Source organism: Phaethon aethereus (genome assembly GCF_964289735.1).
Source record: "Phaethon aethereus genome assembly, chromosome: 14".
Lineage (NCBI taxonomy): Eukaryota > Metazoa > Chordata > Aves > Phaethontiformes > Phaethontidae > Phaethon > Phaethon aethereus.
Window position 1 is genome coordinate 14,722,651 of NC_138590.1, and position 11,732 is coordinate 14,734,382.

An 11,732-nucleotide genomic window follows, 5' to 3' on the forward strand; every position below is an offset into this window, starting at 1 on the left:
GACCTGTGGGGTATGAAAAAGCCTGGCACTTTCTGGGTTCACAGGGGAACGTGGGCGAACAAAGAGCACAAACAACGGCTCACAGCAAGGAAATAGGAAGAGCACGGGAAAACAGTGTTACAGACAGCCCTGGGACGCCCCCAGCAGCCCGCCCCGCCCCAGCCCAGGGGAGCTCAGGGGCGAGCGTACAGCCTAGCAGGGGACACCGGCGTGAGCCAGGACCCCGCCGCGGGAAGAGCCGGGGGGCGGCTGCTCTTCCCCGGCGCCGCGGGCCACGCGCAGCCCTGCGGCAGCCCGGGGGAAGCCCCGCAGCGCGGGCGGAGCCCCGCCGGGGCACGCTCACGGGGACGCACCGGCCCCCGCCGCTGACGCGCGGCCATTAAGAGCTGCAGCCACCGCCCCGTGCTGCAGGGGTCACGTGAGCGGAGCGGCGCGGTGACGTCTGGCGGTGACGTATGACGGCGGCAGCCGCCCCCCTCCCAAGATGGCGTCGCTGCTGCAGTCGGAGCGGGTGCTGTATCTGGTGCGCGGAGAGAAGGAGATGCGGGCGCCGTTGTCGCAGCTGTACTTCTGCCGGTATTGCAGCGAGCTCCGCTCCCTGGAGTGCGTCTCGCACGAGGTAACGGCGGCCCGGCCGCGCCGCGCCTGCGGCCCGGGTGGGACGGGGCGGGACGTTGCCCTCTTTGCGCGTACCGATTGGGTGGTTCTCCTGCCGCTCAGTCGCTGTCCACCTTGCTATTGGTGGCGCGGCTAAGCGGTGGGCGCCGTGGTGCCCCCATGGAGCGGGGTGATTGGCAGCGGATGAGAGAGGGGGCGGTGCCTTGTGCTGGATTGGCTTTGCACTCTTGTCCGTCGGTGGGGTTTGGGCTGTGATTGGCTGAGACGTGTATACCAGGAGTGGGGGCTGCCGCGAGAGGTGGCTTCCCTTGGCAGGGGATGTGCCCCCCCATCTAGGGCTCGGCCCCTCCATGGGCCCCCCCTTCCTCTCTGCGGCCCGGCCGGGGGGGACAAGGACCCCCTCCCACACACACATCCCAGCCGGGGAGGGGAAGGAACCCCCGCGGACCCACACCCTTCCGTGGGGTCCGGCCTGCGGAGAAGACCGAGCAGGGCAGGGAGCCCCCGCACCGTCCCCGGGCTTTGGCTGATGCTGTCTGACAGGGCAGAAGTTGCTCTCGGGCGGCCCCCAGGGCTTGCCGAGTGTGCCGGCGCTGGTGGGCTTCGCAGCAGTCAGAGTAACAAACCCCAGGCTTTCTGGCAAGGCGGTGTGCTGAGGCCTGAGACTGTCGTACCTGTTTTGAGAATGGAGTCGGGATTGAGAATGTTTGGTATGAGTTTATTTCCACCTGGGCAAGCTTTTTATTCCACGTTGTACAGTGGGATTTCTGCTCTGAGGGGTTTGTTCTTTGTCCAGGAATGGCCGAAGCCTTAAGCTGTAGATTATCATCAGGCTGGGGCGGTGATCTGCTGGCATGTGGGGGCCTGCCAGGAGCACTGCTTTTGTGTGGAGCAGAACACAGGCAAGCCTTGATCCTGGGGCTGCTTGTGTGACCTCACAAGTTGTCATAATAAAATTGGTAAAATTGATTTTGTGGAAGTCTGGAAGTCATTAAGCAATTATGATAGATTCGAAAAGCCTTAAAAGAATTACCGTGCAACTTAGATCTCAGAAGCGGTATCTCTTTGGAAATGTTAAAGCCTCTGAAGAGTAGAAAATAGATTTGTCACCAGGGTTCATTGTAGTGTGATGAGTGTAGTCATTGTGCATTTCCATGTTTTACAATTGATTTGTTTTCCCCTTCGAGAATGGGACCCCCTTCTTGCTACTATGGTACAAAACTGACAAAACCAATTTGCGACAGCAGACATATACAAAGCGTTTGGTACAAAACTGACAAAACCAATTTGCGACAGCAGACAGATACAAAGCGTTTTCTGAAATGCGTGTGTATTTGACCAGTGTAACTACAAGGGAAGAATAAACTTGGATATAAATGGAAATTAGCATGTTAAAACCTGCTCAAACCAAAAAAATAAAATTCTGGTAACTGCAAAAGGTCAACACCCAGTTGTCCTTTTCCCATGTACTAGGTGCTTTAATCTATCCTGACTTAAGAAACCTTCTGACTTACATTATTAAAAATGAAAATTTGGCTGAGATGGGCTAAGATTTCAGAAAAAGAAAAATGTCTCAAATCTCCCCTGACTTCAGCTGTCTGTTGCCAGACACAAAGTCCTGTTAAATTGTGCAGCAGAGTTCCAGGCTGCTGCCAGCATGCTGTCTAGACAAACGCCTGATAGGAAGTGTGATGTGACTGTTTTGTTCACCAGGTGGACTCTCACTACTGCCCCAGCTGCCTGGAAAACATGCCTTCAGCTGAAGCCAAGCTGAAAAAGAATAGGTAAAGTTGCTTTGGCTTTTTTTATCAAGACTCCCTATTTTAAACAACTCCTTCGTTAATACCTGACTGTGTGTATCTATTCCAAAACTACATCGCTTCTTGTTAACTTCTAGTCTGTTTTGGGGAATAAGTGTTTTTCCATCATGTATCACATGCTCTTCATGTTTTTTTTTTTTTGGTGACCTGCTCTCATAATACAAAGAGTTTTTTAGTATCTCCTCGTATTTCTCACTGTTGCCATTCTTATGTTGGCTCTGAACCCCTCTTGTTCCTGTTGAGGGCTCTCTTGCCCTTTTTTCCCTAATGCTGTTGCATAAGATAAAAAGGTCTGTTAGTTTAATCTTGATTTGCTTGTTGAGAGCATTTTCCTCAGCCTGGGACCCTTGTCAGAGCCCTGTCTTACAGGCCTTCCTCTTTACAGGTGTGCTAACTGCTTTGACTGCCCGTGCTGCATGCACACCCTTTCCACCCGGGCCACGAGCATTCCTGCTCCGCTCCCTGACGACCCAGCCAAGACTACCATGAAGAAAGCATATTACTTGGCCTGTGGATTTTGCCGCTGGACTTCCCGGGATGTTGGCATGGCAGACAAGTCTGTTGGTAAGTGATAGTCAAAGACAGAAAACAGAGTAACAGCAGGAGCCTGGTGTGTGTTTTGAAAGTAACAGATAACCGAATTAATTTCTGGCTGTATGATATTACGTATATCTGTCTAGGTTTTGAGTCACAGTTGGAAATTCACAGGAAAACGGTTTGTTGCTGAAGTCTTCTTTGAAGAGCTGAGATGAGTTAGCAGAACATGTGAACCACTTCCATGCTCATGCTCATCCTGACTAGTGAGAAAGCTGTCGAACAAGGGACTTCTTTTAGTTGGTGCACTCTCCCCACAGTTGAGATCTTGTACGTGTACTTTCAGAGTCTTTGAAGCCACTCAGTCTGACAGCATAAGCATCTATTTTATTTTCCATCACTTTTGTTCACTTAGGCTTATTCCAGAGTTGCTAGTCAGCGTTTGTACTTGTTTTTTATCTTCACGACAGCACTGGAACAAAGCTTTCATCTATTTCTTGGTGCATAAGATATGCAGAAAATATCTGTCAGGCTCCATAAATGGGGCTGCATAGACGAAGCAAATCCTCTGACCTCCAGTGTTGATGTGGCTGAAGACTGGGAGCTGAAGATGCAGAGACATGGGCAGCCAGTAATAAGAGACTGTTCTTGTAAACTCATGTATCCTGCTAGGTGCTGTCCTGAGTATCTCTTCAAACAGCAGTTGTTTAAAAACACAGTATAAAAGCTGGTGAAGCTCCTTCAGCCCAAACTTGCCTGTGAAAAGCTTTCAGAGGTGTATATTTGTGCAAGCGTGATCTTAAAGAATTCCAATGGTTAAGTGTAGCAACAATAAGGAATGTCATACTTCATTAGTCAAACCAAAATAGTTGGGTGTTAGGTGTGACTTCTGTGTGGAGTCTGGAAATCTTCTCCTGAGGACTTTCTGTGTTTTTTCTCTTTCTCGTGCAGCTAGTGGTGGCTGGCAGGAGCCGGAGAATCCTCACACACAGAGGGTGAGTGAAGGGGAAGGCCGTGCTTAGGCTGTGACATATCAGCTAGAAAGAGCTGTTAGAGGCACTGGGCCCTCTCAATTACTTTTTCTGCATCTATGTAATCCTTCAGATACCAGTTCCAGTTCCTAATCTCCACCCTGACTGAATTCAATGGAAGGAAGGCCTCTTAGAGGCTCTCCTGTGGATATCGCAGTATAAAATCTCCTTTTCAGAAGAAACTCAGTTGAAAACATCATATCTAATAGTGCTGTTAAAATGACACCAATGAATATGCTGCGTATGTATGTGAAAAAAGCTGTTTTCTGATCAAGAGTGTGTCTAGGATCTGGAAAACAGCATTGCACCTTTACTACCCTTCCCTGTCACCTGTTAGGGCTCTACACTAAATGTGATCAGCCTCAGGGTTGATGCTGTTTGCTCCACTAATCCAAATTACTCATTTTTGGTCATATGACAGTCCAGTCATGGCAAATGCGTGAACAAAACCTCAGTTGCCTGACAGCCAGGCAAGAATTGGACACTGCTTTCCGATAGATGTCATTCTGAAAGGAGGATCAGTTTGTCGCCCACAGTGTGGGTTAAGACATGTTAAGACACACAGGCTTCTTTAATGTGTATGCTTCAAAATACAGCTAGTACTAGGAACAGAGTGAAACAAGTAGCAGGAACCCCAGCTTGTTCACAAGCGAATACTGCAGCTGATCTGGCATTTGTTACCCATTCCCTGGGTATCTGTTCCTTTTCATCCCTCCAGATTAACAAACTGGTTGAGTACTACCAGCAGTTGGCTCAGAAAGAGAAGATCGAGCGGGACCGGAAGAAGCTGGTGCGACGCCGAAACTACATGCCCCTGGCCTTTTCGGTGAGCTGGGTGTACTGTGCCTCAACATGGAAAATTAGATAGTTGGTAGCATGATAGGGCTGCTCAGCTTTTTTTTTTTACTGAGAACAAGAAACTGTGCTAGGGCACATGAGTTTAGGGACAAGTAGTTTTAAACCCATTATTGTGTATTACGTTGCCTCTCTCTCTAATAGTCCTCTCTGATAATGCCAGAAGAGTTTATATTGCCATGTAAAGGAATATGTTATCCAGCAGTGAAATGCAATGCAACTGCAGTCACAATACCAGTGGTAGCTCTTCCTCAGGACAGTTGCATACCACAGCTCAGTAACAGATCAGGATTGTCTGGCACTTTTCTGCATAAAGTCTCAACTGAAATTAACCTTAGACTTGGTTGTGGCCTGAATGACTTGTTTATTGCAACCAGCAGGTAAATCCTTACTTTGTTTAGCTGGGTGACTCTGCATATGCTTGCTACTTCTCAATTAACTGTGCTTGCTCTGTGCCCTTGCTTGTGTCTTATGGCTGCATTTTTTGTCTCCGTTGCTACCTGCTGCTATTTTGGGGGCTGTCCACAGCAACACACTATACACGTAGTGGTAAGTCTTTTCACGGTTTCTGCTGGTGTTAAAGCTCTCATGGTACCAACTGAAGGGCAGTAACAGATCCTACTCTTCACCTTGCCTCAGGGCCTCTGACTTGGATGTGCCTAGAACAAAGGCATCTGAAGGCTAACTAGTTTTAGAAGGTAATGTTTGTTACAAAAAAAAATATTTTTTGTTAGCTTACAAACAAGGCAGTGTCTTTGGGTAAGTAATGCACACTTGAAAAGCGGTCCTTCACAAAGTTGGGCTGAGATGCAGTTGTGCGTCTGCCTGAGGCAAATGGCACTAATGTGAGTCTTCTGATCCATGAAAAATCACTAGAGTAGGCTGATGCTGAGATTTCTTATTTGGTCAAAAGTCAGGTTTTCAGTTCTGCCCAGAAGGAAGATTTCTGCCTCCAAGCACCCTGTGTACAGTTCAGCTGTGGAAAGCTGAATAGCTTAGCTATTCCTGCCAAGTGGTGGTACCTGGTGAGAGAGACGTGTAGGTAATGAGGCTCATAGGAGGCTGAACTTTCCAGCTGCTTCTAGTAGCGCTACACAGCATTTCAGATGGATGTATACTCATGTTGACCTGGTTCTTTTGGCAGTTGAGCTCTTGTTCTGCACCACTTGATGTGCAGTTGCTCTGAAGAGAAGATCAAGGGAAAATGTGTCAGTAGTGCAGGCTGGTGATTTAAGGAAAGAGCAAAAGCTTTACAAGCAGTAGCCTCATCTGTCTCTCCCTGTCTGCGGTGTGGTGGTAATTGTTTTCTCCTTACTAACAGTTTGAGCAGAAAAAAAAAAATCTTGGGAAGCATTGAATACCTTTCCCTTTTTGCCTTCCTTTGCTTTTTTCCCCCTGTGCTTGTCATGCAGCTCAAAGGATGAGTTTGCAGTAGTTCTTTTTGTCCTGGCAGGAAGCAGACCTGAAGCTGACAGTTCCTTTTTACCTTGTAGGACAAATATGGCTTGGGAACCAGGCTTCAACGCCAGAGGCCCGGAGCACCGATCAGCGCCCTTGCTGGACTCTCGTGAGTCTCAGGGTTGGTGTTGTCATTGTGGGAAGGATAGGAGGTGTAGACAAAAGAGCAATAAAGCAACTTCAGAAAGATGATGAGCATGTTAGCAGATAGCAGTGAAAAGAGCTTGCTTCTTTGGAGCGTTAGAGAGATGTCAAATCCTCAGGCATCTCTGTGCAGCAGCTCCAGATGTTTTGCTTTCTCCTGATAGAAACGAGTGACTGCTCATGTCTTTGTGCAGTTACAGTTGTCTTGCAACCTCAGTTCTTGCTGCCTTTTGTGTTACAATGCAGTTACTGCTGTTGATGTCTGTCAGAGCACGCGTGCTGTATTTTATGACTGAGTTATCCCTCACTTTGCTTCAGCCTGAAAGAAGGAGAGGACCAAAAGGAGATCAAGATTGAGCCAGCTGATGCAGTGGAAGAAGTGGAACCTCTTCCTGAGGATTACTACACAAGACCAATCAATCTGACAGAAGGTAAGACCTTAATTTTATGTCACTTTTTGCCCTTATATTTTATAACATGGGCAGTGCCTGGAAACTTGTCAGTGGGGTTCCTATTGGCCGAGGTTTTCGTAATTTTTATGCTGGGATTGAAATGGTGGGAAATTTGTGACTTTTTAAATGGTAACTTTGAATGCAGCCTCAGCTTCATGTTGTACATAGAAAACTCAGAGCCAAATACGTCAGGCCTCTTAACGGTTGTTTCATTTTCTTGCTGTTGTTAATTTCTCTGCATGTGAAGTGTCAACTTTTGGATGGAGAAAAGAGCTGATGTCCTTTTGCAAATAATAGCAGGAAATAAGGAAGTAGCTGAGCTACTGGGGTGTTGGAACCAAAACTGACCTGTTAAGTAACAATTGCGCATTACTTTGACATCAGCTTGGAACCACTTGCGTACACTTGCCAGTTGTTTAGCTGGCTCATGATTTAATCCGTAAATGTTGTAAATTGGTCAAGAAAACTTGGGAGCAAATGGGATAAAACAGCAGGTACAGGAAGCAATGTGGACTTCGTGCTGAGGTGGCTCTAAGTAGGACAGACGTTCTTGGTAGTCCTGCAGGCCTACAAAGTCCACCAATATTAATTAATTCATTAAAGGTGTATGGAAGGGGGTAAATCATCTTGGTCTCCTTTTGTTGTGAGACTGTCAGCATTGTGAGAGTATGATGCTGGTAAAGACGACAACTTTCGTGGTTCCCTGCAGTGAGGGAAAGGCTGCCAGGTGGCTCACTGCCCATTAGACATTGGGGACAGTGAGGAGCCTGTTTTTTGGGAGAAACCCGTGGGAAGTTTGGCAGCTGGAGTTCCTTTCCTTTGGAACTATGCAGTTGCTAATTCTATGCGTGAGTCTGAATTACGCAAACTCCTTGCTGAGAAGCTCTATATTGTACTCGTGCAGCACCCAGCTGTGAGGGTAACAAAGCTATGAAAACTCATTTGCCCTTGGCAGGGAAAGAACTTATTTTCTAGATGATTACAAAATTCTGTTTCTACCCTCACTAAGCTTTGAATAGAGATCAAGGTCCCTTCTTCTCCTGGGTTGGCACTGATGTTGCTCTAACGTAACCATGCCGAGGGGCAGCCCTTTATACGACTTTTACCTTCCATTCACTCGCTGCTAGAAACAGTGATACGTGCCAGTGGCTTTTGTATTATTGGGAGCAGATGAAATTAAGTTTCTTAGAGATTGTAGCATGTCTGCACACAGTGCACAGCATACTTGCTCGTAGGCCACTGCATGTGTACAATCTAGCTTGAGTTTCAGTGCCTGAGACATTAATTTGGTCTTGCTTTCTGTTGTGCACCCAGTGACGACTCTGCGTCAGCGTCTGCTGCAGCCTGACTTCCAGCCAATCTGTGCTTCCCAGCTCTACCCACGTCATAAGCATCTCCTGATCAAACGTTCACTGCGCTGTCGGGTAGGTAATTAAATACAAAAAAAGTGCTTTTTCTAGGCTCACAGAACTTGGATTGTGGGAAATGGGCTGTATATATATATTTTTTTTTTTTTTAAAGAAACTGCTTAAATGCTTCTGGTGGTTGAAAATTCTCAACCAAATTGCTGTTAACAGCACTAGGGGATGAGGGAAGCTGTTGCATTTCTGACATGATCAAGATTGTGAAAGGGAGACAACATTGTCAAAAATGCATAGATACAAAAGTGCATTTGTGTAAGGGTCTGTGTGCTTAGTCAGAATTTAAAAAATTCTGCTACTACTAAAGACAAAAGTCAAGTCAGCAAACAAAATATTGATGAGAGGCAGTGCAGAATACTGAAGATGCCCTTAGAGTGATGGCAGAAAGAGGATATTTCAGAGGAGAAAAGCAGAGAGCTGAGAAATGAAGATAGGCAAGAATTAAATCCCAAGTTCTGCTGTTGGCTTACTACATGGTCTTCAGAAAGTTGCTTGCTTTCTCAGTGAAACACAAATAGTTACGTAGTTCCCGGAGTAATAGACCAATATTCTTATAAGTATTTAAGATGCAGAATGCTTTGCCAATGCAGAGTATTTTCTCAGAAATATGTAATGTCAGGCTGAACCTATATTTGAAGAGTAGCCTACAAGGAGATCAGCCTTGAGTTCCAGCTGTTTGGTTTTTTTTAATGGATTCTGGAGCATAAATCAAAGGGCTTACAGGTATTTGTGCCTTCTTCCTGCTGCAGTCAGTGAGTGTCTCAGTATTTTTAAGCCGGGTTCCAAATTTCATGGTTCTGAGATTGCACTGATAATTGCTAGGTATGACACTTTCAGGTTATCAATAACTTGACACAGCAATGGCTACATACACCGCAAGGTAGTTTGTGTCTGTGCTGTGCTGGAGGCCAGTAGTGCTGTGGCTAGTGGCACGGTGCTTGCAGCTCTGATTCTTTGGTTTGTGACTGCACACTGTCTTTGTGTGCTGACTAAAATCTCTTTGTCTCTAGAAATGTGAACATAACCTGAGCAAACCAGAATTCAATCCGACATCTATCAAATTCAAGATCCAGCTGGTTGCTGTGTAAGTAAGATATGGGGATTGGGAAGAACAACTGCCTCTCCGTGCTTAGTTAATGCATTCTACTTTCATTTCTTTTGTACTCTTGATTTGACCTCTTATATGATTGTGTCATCTCTTAGGATGGCATAATCACCTTTTTAATATATTCAGCTTATCTGTAGTGGGTTTGCTTCCTGATCTTCTAAAAAATTTGCTGAAGATTTTAGCAGTTTGAAAAAGATCCCACACAATAACAGGAGTTTGTAGGATTAGGCTTATATGGCAAAAGGGAACTACATTTTTTTTGTTAAATGTAAGCTAATAGCATTGAGCAAGTTAGCTGGATGTCTGTGAAAACATCCCTCTACTTCAAGAGGTAGGTTATAGACACCAACACAGTCCATCATGGTCATTTGTTTTGTTCTTCTTGTAGTAACTATATCCCTGAAGTGAGAATCATGTCTATTCCCAACCTGCGCTATATGAAGGTCAGTATTTTTTTTGCAGAAATGTCTTAGGGTGAGGCACAGCCAGGAGGTGCAGAAGTGGGATCTTTTTGGAAAATGACACGGTGTGATGATTGCTGCCTGAGGGCTTTGCTTAGTCCGTTTGGAGAGGGTGCAGTGTTTAAGGGAGTAGTCGGAATATCACTGCATGTACTTGTCACTCTGCAGGAGTAGATTACCATGCAGTGTGACGTCTGGCATCACAAGCACACACCAGTATCTGAAGAATAAAAAGTGTGGAGTGGAGATCTTGGCTAGATTCCAAAGGTGTATTTCTTATATTAAGAAAGAGTGCTGCTTGGCATTGGCACCTTTCTTATGGACTGGGGGTGTTCGCTATCCATCCCTTGAGTGTATGTGATACAATTTTTGAAGTGTTGATCTGTCACAGAAGATGACGGTGCTAACAGTAATGATGAATTTTAGAGTAATTGCTTCTTGAACTGTGATTCCTGAATCCCCCCAGGAGAGCCAAGTCCTTCTGACTCTGACCAACCCAGTGGAGAACATTACACATGTCACACTGCTGGAGTGCGAGGAGGGAGACCCTGACAACATCAACAGCACTGCCAAGGTATTGTACCCTCCTTCTGTGCGAGCTCAAGCCTCTTCTAAGGTTTTCCACTCGCATTTATCCTTCCACAGGTCACACTTCTCATATGTCCTTCAGTCTGTGCTGACAGTGTTGCGTTTTCCTCCTTGGAGCTTAAAAGACTGTCACCAGTGTAAACATCAGATCATAAAGTGTTTTGAAATTATGTCTCTTCATTGAGATCCAGAACCCAAGGGAGAAATACCCGATTTCACTGGTAGAGTGGTAACCAGGTGGTACTAGAGTGGAGCAGAGCCCAGGATCAATCACTTTTCTGTTAAACTGTAGCAGCCCTCAGAAGGGGAGGGCGCTCTCCTGCTTACAGTGTAGGTGGTGATCAGTGCTGAAATCGTCTTCTCTTTGTGCTCTGTTTCAGGTGGCAGTTCCTCCCAAGGAGCTTATTCTGGCTGGCAAAGATGCTGCGGCAGAATATGATGAGCTGGCAGAGCCTCAAGACTTCCAGGATGACCCTGAGTGAGTGTTGTCTGTTCTGTGGGGATCCTGTCCCTTAAATGCTTGGCACTTCAACCAAGTAATTCGCTTTCTGTCTTCAGTGTGTTTTGAGGATTTTGAGGGGGGTGTCTTTTGCTGAGGTAGTGGTGTGGTCAGAGGTTAGCAATGCAAATCTTTCATTTTCTGCTTGTGGTTTGGCTATTCAGTGAACATTTGTTCCCTTTGAGGCAATCTGTGCTGTTCTGGCAGGTGGTGGTACCAATTCTCTTCGGGGATACTCGGTGTAATCCTTTCCTTGGCAAGCAGAGGGTTCGTGGTAGTGGTGAGAACTACATAGTAGGGCGTGCGACAGAGTTGCCTCCAGCCTTCAAAATAGAGCCTGTTCTGCAGCCTCTTACAGAACAACTGGAGCTGTATACTATGGCCCTTCCCTGTTGCACAGCTGTTCTAGCAGGACATACTCAGCCATAAACTGAGCATCCATGTTACGTGGTATCAGAATAAATCTCTTGGAACAATTGTTTGAGAACTTGGCTGACCCAGCGTTCTTTTGTTTTCTGCTTTGCAGCATTATTGCCTTCAGAAAAGCCAATAAAGTGGGAGTTTTCATCAAGGTCACCCCACAGAAAGAAGAGGGTGAAGTGACCGTGAGTTTCAAGATGAAGCACGAGTTCAAAAACCTTGCTGCTCCAATCCGGCCCAGTGAGGAGGGCGATCACAGCTCTGAGGTCATCTGGCTTACCCATCATGTGGAGCTCAGCCTCGGTCCAGTGCTCCCATAAATG

General features: G+C 46.4%; 1 protein-coding gene across 2 annotated transcripts; it reads left to right on the top strand.

Moving 5' to 3' along the window:
• Positions 1–484: 484 nt before the first annotated feature.
• DCTN4 (dynactin subunit 4) lies at positions 485–11,729 on the top strand (the record flags this gene model as incomplete). Of its 2 annotated transcripts, XM_082006278.1 has the most annotated exons (14): positions 485–619; positions 2,332–2,402; positions 2,824–3,002; positions 3,924–3,967; positions 4,722–4,829; positions 5,387–5,407; positions 6,352–6,425; positions 6,779–6,891; positions 8,227–8,336; positions 9,344–9,417; positions 9,830–9,884; positions 10,369–10,476; positions 10,871–10,968; positions 11,516–11,729. In XM_082006278.1, 14 exons carry the CDS (start codon positions 485–487, stop codon positions 11,727–11,729), a joined length of 1,404 nt encoding a protein of 467 aa, XP_081862404.1. The 2 variants fall into 2 exon arrangements, with proteins under 2 accessions (XP_081862404.1, XP_081862405.1); XM_082006279.1 differs by lacking the exon at positions 5,387–5,407.
• Positions 11,730–11,732: the final 3 nt, after the last annotated feature.